We start from the raw sequence: 22044 nt of genomic DNA on the forward strand, positions 1-22044 counted from the left end.
CCGCGATATGGCAGATGGAGAGACAAATCGTATTTCTTATATCAAGAATGGGTGTGAAAGTTCCAGGGAAATTCAAAGAAAATGAACTAAAAAGTATCCTAGTTAGATTTTCTAGGTATTTCCAGCCATTGTTTGTTGTGAAAAATCATCTTATTAAGCAAAAGCATTGCTAATTTTTCTTTCGATGGACACTATATGATAAGAAGAAAAAATGATAAATTCAAGAAAAATACTACAAGGAATTACAATAAAACCGACGACTACTCTGTAGGTACTTTGGCACATTCACGCTGGAACGTCTTTAAAAACAGTAGGTACCTATCAGTATAAAGAAGCAAGATAATTGAAATTGCCTCCGATTTAGTCCAATCAGGTTAAAGATGCATGTCTGACGTGTTCCACATGTTTGCTGGCAAATTGAGCCATTAAAGAGTTCGAATGACCCCGTATCTGGACTGTGGTGTCACCAGATGTGACCCAGACTCGCGGAAGACATTTTGAACGAATTCGTTAAGAACGTTTTGTTATGTCGGGAAATGTTTTAAATTGAGAGTCGAAAATCTGACGATATAAAGAACAGAAAACCCGATTGTATTTAAAAATAAAGATTGCAAGTGACCATTTAGATATAGAATATCGATATTCTTAAGTAAGTGTGTATTTTTTACCAGAAAATTATTTGTATAAACGAGTATTTATATGAAATTAGCGACCCGCCCCGGATTCGCACGGGTATAAAATTATACATAAACCTTGCTCTTGAATCACTCTATCTATTAAAAAAGCGGCCAAGTGCGAGTCGGACTCGCCCATGAAGGGTTCCGTATTTAGGCGATTTATGACGTATTAAAAAAAACTACTTGCTAGATCTCGTTTAAACCAATTTTCGGTGGAAGTTTACATGGTAATGTACATCATATATTTTTTTAGTTTTATCATTCTCTTATTTTAGAAGTTAGGGGGGGGGGGGACACACATTTTACCACTTTGGAAGTGTCTCTCGCGCAAACTATTCAGTTTAGAAAAAAATGATATTAGAAACCTCAATATCATTTTTGAAGACCTATCCATAGATACCCCACACGTATGGGTTTGATGAAAAAAAATTTTTTGAGTTTCAGTTCGAAGTATGGGGAACCCCAAAAATTTATTGTTTTTTTCTATTTTTGTGTGAAAATCTTAATGCGGTTCACAGAATACATCTACTTACCAAGTTTCAACAGTATAGTTCTTATAGTTTCGGAGAAAAGTGGCTGTGACATACGGACGGACAGACAGACGGACAGACAGACGGACAGACAGACAGACATGACGAATCTATAAGGGTTCCGTTTTTTGCCATTTGGCTACGGAACCCTAAAAAACCCGCATCAAAATCAGTTGCGTAGTTTTAAAGATCTAAGCATACATAGGGACAGACAGACGGGATCTAAGCATACATAGGGACAGACGACTTTGTTTTATACTATGTAGTGATATGTAATGTTATTTTTGTAATAGGTACTTACGGAATCTTACCCTGAGCATGGTTTGACATGCTCTTGGCCTCACATTATATCTCTGTATTAATCTGCTCGAGTAACAGCGCATGACAGCCGCAGCCATCAAACGGACGCGTTTTTGCGCCTGCGTCTAATATGGTCGCAAATGACTGGCGTTCATAAATAAACCCACTAAAGGACATCAATAATCGTCCTTCTAAATCCAACCTTAATATTAGATTGGCAAGGTTCGTTTTTACTTGGAGTAATAAGGGCAGTAAGAACGTTTGAAATTATATCTTATTGGTAGTTACCACATGTGTGAGTGTGAGAGTGCCCTAAGGAGTTTATGATGGTATCGAGTGCTTCCTTGATCGCGAGATGCATTTGAAATCTTCTATTTATTGCTATTCATTTAGTTTTTAATTGAACATAATTGGTGGAACTACGGACTGTAGTTTTTTGCCAGAATGTATCTCTTCAGTTATACCCTTAATCATTCCTACTTTTTTATTTACTCTTCCACTCTTTAGTGCCTACAACACAAGCCTTATTGAGCTTGCTGTGGAACTAGGTCGAACTGTGGACCTACAATTGTCCTGTTATATAATACTTACAATTCTTATATTATTTATTTATTATAATTATGTAGCGGGGAAGAAAATACAAAGCTCATTTTTAAGGGCATGATGACGACTGATTGAATACCAAAACTAGATTTTGACGTGTAGGCTTTCTGGTTACACCGGTACTGCCACAAAATAGAGCAAAACCTCGAATCAATGAAACTCGTGCCGCAAACAAAAAAACCAAGGGCAGAAAACTAGTCCAACTACACTGCATTGTCTTCTTCAAATAAAACGACATACAATCATCAGGATGACTGTCTCGATATCACCGTCGTCTTTCTCAAAACATAAAACATAGTAAAGTGTCACGTCAAAATGTTCTATCTTTAAAGAGTTCCATAGTAACATAAGACGTACTTTTTTTAAACATGCTCACCATAGTCAAGTGCCGCGTCAAAATGTTCTTTCTTTAAAAACTTCCATAGTGATATACGTCGTTTTTGATGAAAGAATACACCAAAGTCCAAAAGTCGTTTTTATAAAGAGTTCAATAGCAACATGCGTCGTTCTTGATTATAGAATATATCAGTATAGTACGGATAGCAAAAAGCGGCGCTTGCTTCCTGCGGTCAATGGGCAGACTCGTTTGAAACGTGATCAACTGATCGTTGGTTAGGTAATGATGAGCTTGATTGGGTTATATATAGCAGAAGCGTGGAACATCGATCTTTTATCGGTTTTAAGAAGCGATTATAAGTTTAAATTGACAAATATATAGCAATCTAGTCCGTTAGACTCCATCTCCATTTGAGACAACCTGGGACAGAGCGTCCTGGCGTCTAGGAGAGCCGACCCCAAATGATGGGATAAGGCTAGGCGGAGAGAGAGAGAGAGAGAGAGAGAATGTAGTCAGTTAGATCGTCCCAACAAAAAAGACCAAAAGGCAAGCTAAAAACGAGGGATATACTGCGTGAAAGATGATCTTCAAAATACGGTAAAGTACACATATTGGAGGAAGGAGGCAAAGGAACGGAGCACTGTAGAGGAGGCCAAGACAGGAAGTAAGAAGTAAGTTGGATCGTCTGATTTAGTGAAGCATGTTTTTCTTTAATATCACACGTTTAGCGCACGCCATTAAGCTCCGGAAGCAAGACAATTGGCGAGTGGCGAGTGTGAACGCCACGCCTTCGCACTTCGCACTCATCAGGTGCACGCCAACGATAATCGTTTAAGCACGCTTCACACTCGGAGAGACGGATATCACGAACACTTACTTGTCACACTAAACATTCCCAAAACACAATTGGAATTGCTGAAAATGCATTAAAGACAACACAGAGATGATAAAGGTATAGTTAATGAGAAAAGTCTTAAACTTGAAGTGTAAAGCCAGTTTCTTTTATTGATAAAAATACATCTAAATGGTATCTTTCTCCCTTTTTAGATTCCTGAACCTCAAATTATACTTTATTCAGGAAGGGTAACTAGAATAGAGTAGGTCGCATTCTATCGCTGTCTTGTTTTGGGCAATGGTACCGTTAATGGTACTTTATATGACACCTGTAACTCAGCAAAGGCGTTGCCGGCATTCATGATTGGGAGAAGGCTCTTTTCTTTAAGGTTTGAAGGTAGTATCGGTCCGGGATACTGCGGATGACAGTTCATTCCACAGTTTAGCTGTACAAGGCAGGAAGCTTCTAGAGAAACGCACAGAGCTGACAGAGCAATGGCGACTGCCAACCATCTAAGTGGTGAAGATGGAAATGTTGGCGTGTCGAACGATGGGGGAAAGAAGCGGCACCACAGAATAAATAATAGTACTAGGTACAGAAGATTCACTCTCTAACAAGTCTATTACGACAGATATGACCGCTAGGTGGCGCAAGCGCGAGCAGGCGTCCGTTCCATAGCGGTGCAATTACTTTGGCTAGACACCAAAATTGCTGTGGGCCGCATGTACTTTTAGCTAGTTGTAGGGACGCGACGAAATCGCGGAGTGAGCCATGCCTGGCGGTACAGCGGATTCAAATGTTTCCTTTTCTCTCCTGTGAGTATGCGTCGCACAGTGGTAAGTACAGTCGCGCGTAATTTCTCCACATCCGCGCTACCATTACCCGCACTAAGGAAGAGCCCAAACACGGTGTTTACATTGGTAATGCGCTGGGCTCTAGCATGTTCTGCCGTTGGAATGTGCATTACAATGTACACATCTAATTAAAACCTGCCATAATTCAAATAAAGTAGCATTTTGTGTCATTGCTATTCAAACAAACGAAAAACACAATTTACAACAAGCTTCAAAATAGCTTCAAGCTTCAAGATAGGAAATTTGTATGATGAGCCTGAAGGTGCCATTTTTGATTAGAAATGATATTTGAACACACTTGATTTTTAAATCTACAGATATATATTTCAATTTCTTTGAGGGATGGTGTGAGAAAATCAAAATCAAATAGTATAAAACAAAGTCGCTTTCCGCTGTCTGTCCGTCCCTAAGTATGCTTAGATCTTTAAATCTACGCAACGGATTTTGTTGCGGTTTTTTTTGTATATAGAGTGATTCAAGAGGAAGGTTTATGTATAATTTGGTTAACCCGTGCGAAGCCGGGGCGGGTCGCTAGTAAAATATAAAGTGCTTAAAGGTGACAGTCCATTTCCAACGACAGCTGCACTACTGTCAATTTTACTATGGAATTTGACAGTAACAGCGGCGCGTTCAGTACCAGTAGTGCAGCTGCGGTTAGAAATGGAATGTTACCCTAATAGTTTCTTACTGTCCCTGAAGCGCAAAAATGCACAATAGTAAAGTGTTGTGTTGATATAGATACAAAACAGCAGTGTCTGTATAACAATGCTGTAGTTTTTGGAGATTCGCGAATTTATGTTACTCGTCGTAAATATTAACAAAACATAAAGGGCCTCTTTACACACATCACATTTTAAGACGGCCTCTATACAGTTCAAAGAAGAAAAACTATCAGTCTTGAGTGTTTACTTCATCTAAAGTCCTTCTCCGAAGCATGCTAGCGGGCCTGCGCCCGCGCACTCGCATTAGGCTGTCGCTCTATGAACGTTTCAATTTATTGCCCCTATTAGCCAAGTGCTAAATAATGAGCTTTTCCATAGGAAAATTACTTATTATGCTTTTTACATAATGACGGTCTAACTATAATTATGTTTATGTGAAATGGCCAGTCATTTGAATTGCAGATTTCACACATTTAAAGCTACGACAGCCGGCAGCCCCTTATTCTGTTTAATTTTTATTGTGGAACTCTTAAAAGACTTTTAAAAATAGAGAAGGTTCTCAATTCGCCGGAATCTTTTTTCTTGACATTGAAATATTCATAACTTCAGATAACATGGTGCACGATTTTAACTAAATGTGTTTTACGACAATATAATTATTAAGTACCTGGTTAAACACATTACGTCGTCTAAACTTGAGATATGTAATTAAAAACTTGTCCATTTTGTAAAAAAAATACGCTTAGAACGTTCCTGGGTCCATCTTATATAACCGGATAATCTTAAAAGATTCCATTATGATTAATTATATACAATTAAAATGATTATAATATAATATTAATAACAATATTACGTAATTATATAGTAAATGCCATTCTGCGGTAACCCTTAATCCTTTCCTTTTAGACGGGTAATTAGCGCGGATTCAAAGAATTAAGTTTAATGCGACCAACAAGCTTGTTGGTTGAATCAGTTTAAATATCATTCCAGAGGCGTCAAGTGAGGAGACACTGTGCCACATACTGCCGTATTCGAACTTCAAGATATTCACAAGAGACGACACGTACTAGATCCATTCTAGATACGTTATAGTTTAGATTTCAACTAGTTCTCTTTTGCAGCGTAATTCGGGCTACTAATGTCACTTTTACGATAGATCGTGTTGGATATCTATTAGATGTGAATTAGATCTCTAAGTAATATCTTGTGGAAATCGTTCAAGAGTATCTCCAGAATCGCGGAAATGTCAAATTTGACAGGTTAGATCTTAAACATATCGTTATCGTATCTTGGCGATGTCTAAAAGATATCTAATAGATGTCTATTACAAAATCCGAATCGGGCCCATAGTTTTTGAGGCATGCTATCGTCGTAATTTTTTTTAACCTCTATTATAGTTTTCAGTAGGGAAAAAACGAGACAGCACCTAATAAGCAGTCCATTTAATAAAATACATACTCGATTAATTTAAATTGCAGATAAATTGGTATTCTTATAGTTTATCAGCCTTAAGCATGAAGCTACAATGTTGCTATTGTTATGTTTGAAAGCTGGGGCTAGCTGCAGGCTTGTGCGTCTGTAATCTGAGGCTTTTTATTTAAATGTTACCCTTTATCATATTTTCACTGTTCTTTTTCGAATGCCGACCCAAATATAACGTACATATTCTACTACCACAAGTATCAAATTGGATAAAAATGTGCAACACTTTTTAGGGTTCCGTAGCCAAATGGCAAAAAACGGAACCCTTATAGATTCGTCATGTCTGTCTGTCTGTCTGTCTGTCTGTCCGTCTGTCCGTCTGTCCGTCTGTCTGTCCGTCCGTATGTCACAGCCACTTTTCTCCGAAACTATAAGAACTATACTGTTGAAACTTGGTAAGTAGATGTATTCTGTGAACCGCATTAAGATTTTCACACAAAAATAGAAAAAAAAACAATAAATTTTTGGGGTTCCCCATACTTCGAACTGAAACTCAAAATTTTTTTTTTCATCAAACCCATACGTGTGGGGTATCTATGGATAGGTCTTCGAAAATGATATTGAGGTTTCTAATATCATTTTTTTCTAAACTGAATAGTTTGCGCGAGAGACACTTCCAAATTGGTAAAATGTGTGTCCCCCCCCTGTAACTTCTAAAATAAGAGAATGATAAAACTAAAAAAAATATATGATGTACATTACCATGTAAACTTCCACCGAAAATTGGTTTGAACGAGATCTAGTAAGTAGTTTTTTTTATACGTCATAAATCGCCTAAATACGGAACCCTTCATGGGCGAGTCCGACTCGCACTTTGCCGCTTTTTTATAGGTCTTTGGGCGGCTAGAGGTGGAGTCAGAGGAGACCATGTGTTCAAAAAACATACTATATGTCTAACGGAACCATAGACTAGGAATCCTCTAGACTGTGTTTAGAGCAATTATTTCATAAAACCGATGCTGCCATAAATACGGGGGTGCGGGGGGACTAGGTGAGCGAATCCCGTGCCGTGATTGGTCCGTTCAAAGACACGGACCAATCACGGCACGGGATTAACTCGAAGATGGAGTAAAACTACCGTATAAGTGGCAGAGGGGGTAGCGTTACTATGCTCAGTCTAGAGGATTCCTAGTCTATGAACGGAACAAATGAATGTCGTCTGACGCAAAGCGCCACCAAGCGACAAAGTCAAAAGGATGACGATGACGCACGACACAAATCACAAGATATCTTAGACAATGTTAGCCAACGTGCGTCAAATGCGGCACAGTGTATTGTGCACATAAACCTGTCTGCAGCCACTCGGTTCTTAGAAAGTCAGTTAAATGAAGGATTTGTCTTCATTACAGTATATTACGCGTTATTTGACGTAATTTGCGAGAATTGTATATAGAGCCAGATAAATCCGCACATCACAATGTTCCTTTTAACTATAAATTTGTGGAAATTCTGCAACGATGGATGTCCCACGGTTAAAGGTACCTTATGGCGGTTGATGCTTACGACGCGTAGCAGTGTATTCGCATAGAAGCGCCATAAGGTACCTTTTCCCGTGTAACGTCACAAATATCACAATCTTATCTAAAAGGGGATAAGATTGTGATATTTTTGACGTTACACGGGAAAAGGTATTTGCACACTAGTCAAGTTAAACTTAAAAACGCAATGAATGAATTATGTTTGCGTGTATTGGTACCTATCATACGCACTGAAATAAACAACCCCGCCCACTAGATATAAACGATGACAGGATACAGCCATAGAAACATTAATTCCTACCCCTCTCATGTACCCTATAATACTCGGGCCATATTAGGAGGAGCCGATGCTCATGTAACAATTTTATATGGTTTTTATTTCATTTTGATACGACCTTGAGCCGTGTCAAATGACTCACGCGCACCAATAAGTGCGAGCGAGATGTTGTATGAGACGACTCCTGATTTAGATGACAAGATTTTAAATAGTATCAGTCGATCACGTTTGTTTTGAGGACCAAATGTCCATATAGGACCCATTGCATTTAAACAATGTGTACAAAAGTCCGAAATGACTGTCTAGTCTGACAATCGTACTCTACCCATAAAACGCCCCTAACTAAACGGTAGGTGAAACCGTCTTGACAAAATACTGCATTTTTTCACATTGGAGGGTATAAGAAATTAAAAATTTAGAATCTTTGAGGTCGTGTAATTTTTTATTAAGTATTTCAATTTTCTTTGTGGGTGTGTTTATATTGAGATAAATTGCTCATTGTCTATCTATTTAACTAGATTTTGTTAATAAATTCAACATGTGTCTTCCCTTTTCTGAAAAAGCGCGAAACGCTAACACTGACTCATGATTGGTCACGGTCGAGGTCGTATCCAAATTATATCAATTTAAAAATACATAATCGGTCTGGTACTTTCGTCTGTTTGTTTGTGTCTATATTAAGTCGTTGATGATCGTCAGCCGTGGGCGCACCAATTATAACTAAGAATGCTATTGGGAATTCAGACTATACTCCAGTTTATCACAATCAATCCTTTGTGGTGCCGCGGCTGTTACATTTAAATTATGAATTATTGTTATGTTGGTATATTTTGACTTTTATAACTTACAAACATTTACTAGGGATACTAGTTTAGTAGCTTTTGCAATGGTATACTCTCGTCTGACATTCTTTACGTAAGTATGTAACTTCATCGCGGCTACCTTTTATAAGTATAATGGTCGAGTTTAAACTTTCGTGAAACATATTTTAAACTTTTTAGAACTTTAGACGACAACGGGTGAGTATAATGGTGTTTAAATCGTCAATTTTTTTTCTAACACAACAATAGTTTTTTAAAGACTTTATTAAATCAGGAGTTGCATTGCGGAAATCTATATTAATTAAAATAATAAAATTGCTTCGGCAACGTGCTAGTAGATTAGTGCTGACCTGTTATACTTACTTGCGTATTTATAAACTGAAATATATGACATATATTAAAGAAAAATTGACGAAGCCCTCCAGTGGTGAAGGCCGGATTCGAACCGGCATCTTTAGCAATTCGGGCTAACGCCTTGAACCCCTTGGCCACCCCGCCACGGTGGAACCCGTCCCAATTTCTCGACTATATGCCATCTTACTAAGATTAGGCGTCTTTGACCAGCTCTAGCTCTTGCGTATTTATTTAACACAATTAATGCAAAATTCTTTTAAAGGCCAATAAGTACCTTATGGCATGAAAACTTACCTTGCTTCTCGGATACACGCTTAGCACATCAGCCCACCACCTCGCCTCCTCTCTACAAGTTCCCTTCACGAACGTGACTCGCTCCGGCGCCGTCACCGCCAGGCTATGTGCATGACCGGTGACCGAGTCCGCCTCGCTCACTTCCAGGACCGTCGTCATGTCGATGCTGGCTTGCGGGACTGTGTCTGGCTGTGGAAGAAAAAACATGGTTAATGCTTTGTTGCGGTTTCTCTTTGATTTATTTTGGAAAGTGACATGTAGACCTCGCGAAACCCCATGGTCGGCCATTTTGAAAAAAAAGAAAACTGAAAAATATATACACCTGACGATCCTGCTCACAAAGTTTCACGAGAATCGGTTGAAAAATGGGACCTGTAGAGAAGAATACCCATACGACGGGTCAATTTTTAAAGAGGGTGTTTTTTCGAAATTTGTATGGCAATTTTTTTTTGGAAAATTAGATTTATAATTATCGATTTAGGAAGGATTCTTAACAACAAAAAATATGTTGTAAGAGGCACCACTCTACTTTTTATAGTTAGCTATGGACGTCTAAAGATCGACATTTGTATGGTACTATCTAGCAATTTTTAAGGCGCTTTTGACATGTGTATGGCATTTTTTCGACATTGTATGGCTGGATCAAAATGTTTATGTCACTATTTATTAATTTTGTGGCATTTGTAAGACCCTGACGACATTTGTATGACACCGATTCGACATTTGTATGGCACTATGTCGACATTTGTATGCCACAATCGACATCTGTACGGCCAAAATAGCCGTACAAATGTCGCCATACAAATGTCACCAATAATATTTTTTGGCTAAATTTCTTACACTATATAACCGATTCCCTTATTTATTTTACTATATATTTTAACACTGTATTTGGAACTATTATTATGAAATACACATTTTTATTTCGACTGTGTACCAACATATGAAGCGTCCATACAAATGTCATTGTAGTCGTACCAAAATATATCGAAAGAGATTCTTACGTCTTTTTACATAAATGAATCTGTTTCCGCGTGCATACTTAATGGTGATAGACGCCCAACTACCGCACTAATGCGTCGTAAAGTTAATCTAATCGTTATTCAATAGACAAAGAAGATTTTGGGGGGTATCTTTAAGTCATAACAAAACAAGTGCCGCGTGGGACAACGATAAAAAGGCTTCTCTTGTTTTATTAAATAACGCATTAAATTATCGAAATGATTAAATAAATTCTCTAAAAAATGGTCTTTATAAAAATGTAAAGCTATTAATAATACGTTGCCTACTTCCAAAGTTATGATTTTTTTTATTGGGCTATTCCGCCACTGGGACACGCGAAAAACGGCAAATTTCGCCGTTTTTGGACCTTCAAATGCGATTTTGTCAGAAACAAATAATATTTAAGGTACAGTTGTACATTATTTTTAAAGTTAATAATACACTGAATGAAAATATATACATATCTAATTGACCCCGACAAGTTTTTCGGAACTGAAATGGAGACGTTTGCTCTGCTCGGTCAATAATATGAGTGTAAGGCTTGGACAAGATCATTAAGTCATCATACTACGAAAGTCATGTAAAAAAGAGAAAAACGTTATGTCCCCGAGAATCCTGACAAGATAACAAACTTAACTAAGCAGTACACGAAACTCCCTTTACATAAATTATTGCTACAATATTGGTTATCTTAATGACATTAACAACAATTGCATTGTCAATATTTAATGATCCGATAAATGGCATAAAATATCTCTAGACAACGCCGCCTTTTGCCCGAGAATGACTTAACCTATCGGTAGTATCAGATCGGTTGTTATGTTAAATGTATCTTTCGTGTAAAGCTACAATTAAAGATCGTTTGAAACACCGACCACAGTTCAGATACAATAACTCGACATAATTAATTAAAATAAATTACACCGCTAACCCGCAAATGGCTCCCGTGTTCTGATAAAGCTCCATAGCTCTAAGCTATTTCTCCGTAGACACTGGCCTGTTCCCATCAGCTCCACCATACCTCACTCTGACACGCACTATTAGTTAACAGTTCATTAATACTAGCAATTAAATCAAGCCATTTCATTACTATAAACCTACAATCTAAAATCAACTCTAAATGTATACAGCTAAGGCATATTCTAAGGTTAAGATGAGATGGTGGAGGTGTTGGGATTTTTCTCAGTCAGCTAGCGATGGGACAGAGATGAAATGATTATCGTTATCAGTCACATCGTCAAGACTAGAAGTCTAAGTGGCCGTAAGATGTTTTAACAGGTATTGATTGTATCATTAACTTCAAATGCCGTTAAAAAGCTTCTGGAATACGCAATTTGTTTTTAAATTAATCGCTGTAAAAGGAGATCAAAACAGACAGTAAATATGCTACATTTATAGTCTGTCAAAGGACTGTCTCATTTCAAACATAGAGAGAATCATACTATCTTTGTCTTACACTTGTACTAGTACCCAAAAGAAAAGGATGAGTATAGTTTCTTTTGTTCTTATTTACTGACTTGGTTTGACCAACTATATGTAAGAATGTAAACGAGTTTTTCTCTGGAAACTGCATGAGTCACGCTGACATCTTGCAAGTAAATGCACGTCAGGAGAGGACATATTAGCATACCGCTAGGATAACTGTTGGGACCGGACCGGCCGGGTCACAGGTCCGGCAATTAGTCTGATGGAGTGCGCAGGAGCATGCGTAATGGATGACGCACCTACACAAATATATGTATACAATTTTCGCCTTATCACTATGGAGTAAGGTGCAGGTGCGTGAAAATATATTTGACGTACAAGTCAGGAAGTCGACACCTATTTCCCTCTTGAGCTGAGCTGGTTTAAATTTACGACGATTGACTTATTTTAAAATGAGCTATATAATGAGCATTCAAAACCTAAAGGTCACAGTACGAAATATTTGGTAAATTTTGGATCTGTTTTGGTCCCGTGAGTTCCGATTAAAAATATCATTTCTAAATAAATTAATGTGCTAAACATCCAAAAAATGCCTACAAACATTTCACGTGACAAATCCATATAAAATGAACTGTCATAGACCATCATTATTATTTAATTATTTGTTATTTATTTAATTCTATTGTTATATTTAATCAATCAATCATTCGACGCAAGAGTTTATAAGAATACAACCGGGAATAGTGCTGGGAAATTCTGGCTCCTCCCACACACAAATTGCATGCGCTGTGTTCCTGTTCAATCAAGATGCAAGCCAGATTGCAGCCGTCAATCAACACGACTAATTGCACACCTGTGACCTTGTCCGGGTGCATTTATCGTGTGACCTGCCTTATCCTAGCGGTATGCAAATGTGCAAGCGGTGCAAGCAAGTGATAGGATAGCAGACCCGTTATGACTTGTGATGAAATTCTTGGACAAGAAACGTTTTTCAGTGTTATCTTCACATGCTCTTAATATTGTTTCTTAATGATGAAGTCGTGTCAGTATGTTGAGCATGTCTGTCATGTAAGGTTCGAGTGATTTAAAACTAACTTTTATTGCAATTTTTATAATTTTTTAACATTTTTGCAGTTGGTAATACTGACAATATTTTTAATGAAGGTAGTTTGGGAGTTGGAAATAAAAAAATAGCGAAAACGGGTAGAAGGCAGTCAGTTAGTTCGGGGCGTTGAAGAATGTGAAAGTGGTCGGAAAAAAAGGAAAATAAATGTGAATTGTGGATTACCAGTACAACTGTCTTTTATTGAGGAAGATTTTAACAAGTCAGAAGCGGAAGAACCAGCGTTAACGAACGTAAGTTTACACCTGATACTCAAATAATGATAAAGTGAAAGTCTAGAACATCATGAGTGCACGTAGGCACAAGGAAAAAGTTGTATTTCCGATAATTATATTATATTACATATAACTACAAGTATTACGAGTACGAATGAGTACAACGTTGTTGTTTTAGTTACGACGCTTTAAGGTTTACGAAGTGAAAGCATAGAAATTCAAATAAAGTCGGTGAAATACAACTACGTATTGTAACGTCGCAAGTGTAAATAACTATAAATAGATTTTGTTTATACTTATTCAATCTTAAGGCTTATTCGGCCAACGGTACGAGTACCGTAACATATTTTGTGTTTGATGTATTCAGTTTTGAATTACAGATAATAATATTTTAGTATCTAGTAGTTAAATGGTTGCATAAAACAGGCAGGGACATATTATATTTAAACGTGGCTCATGCTTTTATGTTTCCAAGTTCCAGAAAATGGGTGATGCGGCTGAAAATGACCGCAATGGAGGCAATCGCAGGCTATTGACTCCATTGCGGCATGAGCACAATGAGACGGTAGACAGACGCTCCCGAAGCCGGACGCACGCGAACAGGCGCAGTCGTAGTCGCGTGAGCAGGCGCAGCAGGAGTTCTTGCCGCCGTCGCTTACAAGATCGGGAAAGAGAACTGGACATCGAACGCGAACGCGTACGTCGGTTGGAACGAGACCTGTTACGAGAGCGCGATGAAGACCGTAGGAGACGCAGCGAACGCACCAGCCGTCGCTCCAGCTTTGAGGGGAGCTTACGCCGCAGCCGGCCTCGCAGTACTGAGCCAGCCGAGCGCCGGAGTCGACATACTGGCAGAGATAGGATCGAGCGGCGAAGCCGACGTCCTAGCACTGCTAGGAACGAGCGTCCGAGTCGCATCAGTGAGCCCAGCCGTGACCGACGCACTCAGCAACCAGAGCCGTATCGACAGCGGGATCGTCACCCGAGCGAGGAGCGTCGGCGTCGAGAGATAAGGTCACGTAGTCCTGTATTTTCTAGTAAAGATATTGTAGGCATTATTCAGTCACTGAAGAGTGGTCAATCGTCGCAGGCTGTAAATCAGAGTACACAAATGAATATTAAAGGTTTGGATTATAAAAATATCGTACCGGAGTTTGATCCTTCCGCGAAAAGCCAACGTATTGACGTTTGGCTACGGAAAGTTAACGAATGTGCCTCTGTTTACAACTGGGACGAAAAAACCACCGTTCATTTTGCGATGCAAAAACTCCGGGGCCTGGCCAAGACCTGGTATGAGAGCCAGAGCTCTATTTTGTTCACTTGGCCAGAGTGGCAAGAAAAACTTACTGCCTCATTTCCTTGCGACCAGAACTATGGTCAGTCCCTGGAGGAGATGCTTAGACGACGTAGTCGATTTAACGAGCCAATCGAGGTCTATTTTTATGAAAAACTTGCTCTTTTAAATAACTGCGACATTAAAGGAAAACGGGCAGCTGAATGCCTAATTCACGGAATTACGGATAAAACTACTAAGTCTAGTGCTTTGGCGCTCAGGTGTACTGAACCGGAGGCTCTATTACAGTTTCTAATGAGCAATAAAGAAACATATTTGCCTCAATATGCACCTTTTAAAAATAAAGCTGCTAATGGTGCACCTGGTTCAGTCGATAGCAACAAAACAAATAGGCCACCTACCAAATCCACTCCCAGCTCGAGCACTAATGGCATATATTGTTTTAACTGTAAAGAAAAGGGGCACCCTTACTTACAATGCCCGAAACCCTTGCTCAAGTGTAATCAATGTAATAAAGTAGGACACTTAGTCGAAAATTGTTACTTGAAGGAAAAAATTACAAATTCAGACAAGGCGAAGACTGTAATGTGTGTTTCAAATGAAAAGCCAAACGAAAAATATTTCAAGAATATAACTGTCAATGGCTTACCAATGGATGCATTTGTAGATTTTGGCAGTGAGGTGACGGTATTGAGAGAATCTACTCTCCCGCTATTAAATGTTACTCACGATGGAAAATCAGCTGTATTGACAGGTTTCGGGGATGGTCTGGTAGAGGCATTAGGATCCGTCCTTTTAAAATTGTCTATCGACAGAGTAGATGCAACCGTTAAATGTAAAGTTGTAAAGGATCACCTATTGAATAGGCCTATATTGGTTGGTCAATCGTTCACTGAACAACCGCATATTCTTGTTATTAAGGACTCGACCAGGTTACTGTTTTATAACATTGGCGTCGAAATACCTAGCCATGACCCGGACTCCGAGAACGAACATTGTGTTAGGGTTAGCATAAAGGACCACAGTATTTTACACGGTATAGCTAATGTGAAGGCCGTTTCTGAGCCCAAATTTACAGGAAATATATTCTTAAGCACCAAACTCATAGGAAAACCAAATCAACAGTTTGTCGTAAGTGGAGGAGTTTACTCCGTTAAAGATGGTAACTTAAATGTCGTAATTACACCTTTAACAGTCCCGTGCTTATTACAGAAAAATGCAGTGTTTTCCCGCGGAGAAAGGGTAGAATTAGTTAATCGAATAGTAACGCATTCAACTGAGGTGCTCTCACCAAATGGTAAGTCAAGTTCTAATCCTACGTGCTTAATAGCTGATCCGATGGATGTTAACCAGATTAGTGTAGGCGAAACGGTGTCAGAAGCAGATAAACTTAAATTAATGGATTTACTCGAAAAGTATAAACATTGTTTTGCATATAACCTGTCGGGCTTAGGTTGCACAGACTCTGCCGCAATGACTATCGAGTTGAATAGTCAACGCCCGGTGGTATACAGGCCCTATAGACTATCCTATCATGAACGGGAAAAAGTCCGAGGTATGGTAGACGAGATGCTTGAGGCCGGGATAATACGTGAGAGTGTGTCTAGCTATGCGAGTCCTATTATTCTGGTTAGGAAGAAGGATGGTAAAGTGCGTCTCTGCGTTGACTATAGGATGTTAAACTCCCTTACCGTGAAGGAGAGGTATCCCATGCCCATAATAGAAGACGAAATAGCTCGTCTATCCGGTCAGGCCTGGTTTGTTACCCTAGATTTGATGTCAGGCTACTACCAAGTGCCCATTTCTGAACAGTCGAAACATCTGACTGCTTTTGTCACGCCGGACGGTCAGTACGAGTTTAACCGTATGCCGTTCGGCCTGGCAAATGCACCTGCAATATTCCAAAGGATGATGAACCAGGTTCTAGGCTCGATCCGGTTTGAAAAGGCTACAGTATATATAGATGACTTGTTGGTGTATGGCAAAAGTCCTCAGGAGTGTCTCAATCGGTTAGAAGAGGTCCTGCAACTACTAGACAAAGCTAATCTGAAGTTAAATCTTTCGAAATGCAGTTTCTTGCGAAATAAGATAGAGTATTTAGGCTATGAAATTGACGCAGAGGGTATGCGACCAGGGAAGGCTAAAATACAATCAGTAGTTGACTTTCCATGCCCGGAGAACGTTCATGGTGTTCGCCAGTTTATAGGACTGGTTAGTTATTTCAGAAAGTTTATTTACGGTTTTGCTCAGATCGCATATCCTCTGACTAGACTGCTAAAGAAAGATGCAGCCTGGCTGTGGGACAAAGAACAGGAGGATGCATTTCAAATGCTTAAATCTAAATTAATTGAACGTCCCGTGCTAGCCATATATGATCCGAAAGCAGAGACTGAGCTCCATACAGACGCCAGTCGGCTGGGAGTAGGCGGCATCATATTGCAGCGTCACCAACCGAATGATAGCTTTAGGCCAGTAGCTTATTACAGTCGGCAGACGACCCCTGAAGAGAAAAATTTTCACTCGTATGAGTTAGAGACGTTGGCGGTAATTTGTGCTTTAAAAAAGTTTCGAGTGTATCTGTTGGGCAAAGAGTTCAGGGTCGTTACTGACTGTAGTGCGCTGCGGTCTACTTTTGAGAAACGGGATCTCATACCCCGCATAGCCAGATGGTGGTTGGCTTTCCAGGAGTTTAACTGCTCAATAGAGTATCGAGCTGGAGTTAAAATGTCCCACGTGGACGCGCTGTCAAGAAATCCTATCATTGATAGTGAAACGGAGAACATTGATCCATACCCAGCGGTGATGGCCATAAGTGATGAAGACTGGTTGCTTACTCTGCAGCTGGGAGATAGTGAGTTACACAGGATCCGAGGTATTCTATGTAGCGGGCTTGATGAAAGGGGACTCGAATACATCAAAGATAACTATGTAATCAAAGATAATAGGCTCTTTAGGTGTATTGAGGGAGACAAAGATAATTTACGATGGGTTGTCCCGAAGGGCGCGAGGTGGCAGTTGTGTAGGTTAAATCACGATGAGATGGGACATATTGGTTACGAGAAAACTCTAGAAAGGATCAAGAAGACTTATTGGTTTTCAAAAATGTCCCGATTCGTTCGAAAATATGTAAATGCGTGTATTGAATGCGCTTACGCAAAACATAATCACAGCAATCGCGAAGGGCTCTTACACCCTATTGAAAAAGTGGCAAAGCCATTCCATACCCTACACATCGACCACCTCGGGCCTTTCGTTAAATCAAAGCAGGGGCACACCCACATTTTAGTTGTGGTCGATTCTTTCACCAAATTCGTTTTCATCAAATCCGTTCGCAACACAAAAACACAAAATGTGATTAAAGTTTTAGATACGATATTTGATACCTTTAGGGCACCGGATCGATTAATTAGTGACCGTGGTAGTAGCTTTACATCCCATGCCTTCCGCAAGTTCTGTCAGGATAGGGGTATCAAACACGTGTTAAATGCAGTAGCGAGTCCAAGGGCGAATGGACAAGTAGAGCGCTACAACCGTACCATATTGGACTCGTTAACTGCATCTAACCTCAGTCATAATGAAAAAGATTGGGATACCAAATTGGGAAAGATTCAATGGGGTTTGAATAACTCTGTTCAGAAAACGACGGGTAGAGCACCGTCGGAGATAATGTTTGGCACGGCAATGTTAAGTGAAGCTACACCGATACTTAATGAGCTAGCTGATGTAGTGCGCCAAGACCTTGATGTAGATACGATAAGGCACCAAGTAAAGGCTAGAATTGACTCGGAACAGGCCAAGCAAAAACAACGTTACGATAAGGGTAGACGGCCTGCTCCTATTTACGATATCGGAGATCTAGTTAAAATTACTAAGACTGCTTTTCAAAATAAAGGAAATAGCTCTAAGTTACTACCTTCTTTTGAGGGCCCTTACAAAGTAGTTAAATCTTTAGGAAATGACCGGTATAAAGTTGCCCCGATTCCCGGCTTTGAGGGAATGAAGAATAGACGCAAAACCACCGTAGCCACTGATAGAATGCGGCCGTGGATACATTTACCTGCATTAGAATTAAATGAAGACGATGATGTCGCTGATGATCTTAATTGTAATGAAGACGCGAATGAAATGTCAGATTAATATATTTTATACAATTATGTACTTAGAGGTTTCTCTGTTGTTCCAGGTCAAGGGCGAGAACAGAATGGTTTGCACCTTGACGATGAAAATGCTAGAATTGATTGGTTCGCTAAATTGATACGGCCAGTGGGTAAACCTTGAGAATTGATTGGTTCAAGGAATGCTTATTGGTAAAGCCTCGAGAATGGATTGGTTCGAGGTTTAGTTTAAGTCCCTCGAGAAGTGATTGGTTCGAGGTTTAGTGTAAGACCCTCGAGAAGTGATTGGTTCGAGGTTTAGTTTAAGTCCCTCGAGAATTGATTGGTTCGAGGTTTAGTATAAGTCCCTCGAGAATTGATTGGTTCGAGGTTTAGTTTAAGTCCCTCGAGAATTGATCGGTTCGAGGTTTAATAAATCATGTACAAGTTAAATATGTCAATTAGTTTGAACTAATTTTATACTAACGTAAATAGTAAACTCAAATTCAAATGTAAGACGAGAAATTGTTATTATTAATTTTGTGAATGGAACCCAAGAATAGATTTAGTATATCATATTGCAAATGTACTTACCAAATTAACGTGATAATAAGATGGTCTTGTTATACTGAACTAACTGACCGAATGTAAGGTTCCACCAGGCGCGTGTATGGGGACCATACACGACGTCAGGATGGTCGAATGTAAGGTTCGAGTGATTTAAAACTAACTTTTATTGCAATTTTTATAATTTTTTAACATTTTTGCAGTTGGTAATACTGACAATATTTTTAATGAAGGTAGTTTGGGAGTTGGAAATAAAAAAATAGCGAAAACGGGTAGAAGGCAGTCAGTTAGTTCGGGGCGTTGAAGAATGTGAAAGTGGTCGGAAAAAAAGGAAAATAAATGTGAATTGTGGATTACCAGTACAACTGTCTTTTATTGAGGAAGATTTTAACAGTCAGTTAGTTACATTAAACTGTACAGTCAGCATTAATAGTAGCGGTCGCGCCAAAAGTAACTGCTAAACCAATCCCCTAGATTGCGACCAGTGAGTCGTCAAGATATCCCTGCGGCGGTAGCACAGTCGTATTTTTATCGCTTGTCACCATGCCTGTCACGTTCTAACAAGTATGTAAGTGCGAAAGTGACAGGCAATACAAATGGAACCATCATGCTGCGCCTGCTGATCTATTAGGGTATGTCTTATGATATTAATAAAACGGGTCACTCACGTACATCAGCTGATTGATCGACATGTTTCGCTCCATAACGAGTCGAGTAACATGTTGAGCAATTATCGACATAAAATACCCGTGAGTGACCCGTTTTAATTTAATATATTTAATATGTGTCTGTGTGTAATATGAGTCTGTGTCTCACGGAAGTTTTGTTATTAAAATTCCTGATCGTCCATATCTTGCGCCGGCGCACCGGACTTCGAAATAGTGCGGTTGACGACCGTCGCCCGCGCGCCGACGTTTCGAAAATAGAACTGCAACGGGATTCCGCGCCCATCCGAGAGCAGCAAAAACACATTTCGTTGAGGATTACATCCCAGCAAGAGATAAGGAAGCATGCTAAGATCTGCTGCAATTAAAAGTTGATGGTTTATTTAGTACCTCGAAAACAAGGAAAAAATATCGGCCTAGTAAGATTTCAGGGTGTATTTAGATCTTAACCAGGGCAGATAGTTTAGTTCTTAAGATATAAGCACATAAGGTCAATGTGAAGCAGGCCGGTATATAATTCTTTTGTTTGGGAAGACCGTAATAGGACCAGACCTCTTATATTTGAATAGGTACGTAATTCGCTCAGACAATACTGACCTTAACTAGTCCTTGGGATACTAGTACAGTAGCAGAGAGATTGACAGACGAGGGCAAATTCACGAAAAATATGACCATCTGGCAACACCGCCAGCGGATTCTCGAACTGACCATAACCGCATATAACTTCCTAGATCCCATGTGGGTTTTTGCTAGTTGCTCATAAATAATAGCGAATAGATGTTATCGGTAACGCGGAACAAACGTGCCGATACAAAAGCGATCTGGCTCGTAGAAACAATGAGACAATTGGATTTATAACAGCACTTTCGAGTCCGAAAATGGTCTAATTTGACGTAGGTATTCGTCGTACGCGCAGGGTAAGGGCGCGCATGGAATGCGCAAGCGTTATTAAGGGTTTTCGAATTTGGGTTTACGGTAATAATAATATAACAGTGTCAGGTGAAAATAGAAGGGCATTTTATTTATAAGTAATATCCTGTGAACTATTTTAGTTTTATTCCAACACATAAGTATCTGACTTAAGGTACTTTTCAAATTCAGACTACATCAGCATTCCTACAGCAGTATTGCAGCGATTCATTACTGCCGACTGCATTGCTGCTGCAAATGTATTGCGGTAGCAATGCAGTTGTCAATAATGTCGGGCTGCAATGCAGTTGCATAAATCACTGCATTGCTGCAGGAAACGTCAAAAAGTTGATTCATCGAGACGTTTACATAGAATTTGACGTTTCCCGCAGTAATGCAGTCGGCAGTGTAGCTGTCGTAGCTGAATTCGTACGGTACTTTTAAATGAAAGCAGTTTCGTACAGTTCAAGGTTAAAGGGTTGGTAAAACGGTAGGTATTTATTACTGTAACTTATTTGATAAGTAGTCAACAGGCAGACTAGGTCATAAGGCTGTAGTAATTAAGGCAGCTTAGATGGATTCAATTATGACAGTTCTAGATTGCAGTACTGTTTTAGAAGACATTTTTAACAGGGAGCAAACAAGGAAACCAAAACGCCTCTTTAGATGGGAATTATAATCAGATACGAATAGAGATTTTTAAACAGGAAAGCCGACCTAAACTTTAGTGTGACCGTAGCTTTAAGATTACGCAACGGTTCCCTCCGTCCCGCCCATAATTTTCAGGACCGGTACAAGACAGCCCGATGAATGCATTCCTAGCCGCATTACACCCGTAGCCCAATCAAACGCTCTGTTTACTCTTTCGACCACTCCATTCCATTAGGGATTGTACTCCTAAAACCAACCCTGTTATATTAAGTTAAAGTTTACTTTCCAACGAAGTTCGAGGAGAGTTAGGAAGTTTGAGAAGTAAAGTAGTTGTACTGTTGAATTGACAATGACTTGTGAATCAAGATGGTAGTACGATTGACAGTGGTTTAGGATTCGGTGTAGTTTGCATAGTATTCCTTACATAACAGGCTTGTGACCTTATTTAGGGCTGGAACTTCAATGTTTATAGTACGCCGTGATTGTATATTCAGGCCTGTTGAAGATTGCACGCGTACTTTGTAAATTTATCAGTACCATCCTGATGTTAACCGCGATATCATGGTTTGCTAGCTAAGCGTTGGTAGTTGGTAGC

General features: G+C 39.4%; 1 protein-coding gene across 2 annotated transcripts in view; it reads right to left on the reverse strand.

The window, feature by feature from the left end:
• LOC134648606 (protein outspread) overlaps nucleotides 1-22044 on the reverse strand; it is a 399873-nt gene that overhangs the window by 57401 nt on the left and 320428 nt on the right. For both annotated transcript variants that reach the window (XM_063503085.1, XM_063503084.1), the window contains exon 4: nucleotides 9505-9693. In XM_063503085.1, coding sequence (XP_063359155.1) covers nucleotides 9505-9693 — 189 coding nt within the window. The remainder of the gene's footprint in view (nucleotides 1-9504; nucleotides 9694-22044) is intronic.

The sequence above is a fragment of the Cydia amplana genome, chromosome 6 (assembly GCF_948474715.1).
Source record: "Cydia amplana chromosome 6, ilCydAmpl1.1, whole genome shotgun sequence".
Classification (NCBI taxonomy): domain Eukaryota; kingdom Metazoa; phylum Arthropoda; class Insecta; order Lepidoptera; family Tortricidae; genus Cydia; species Cydia amplana.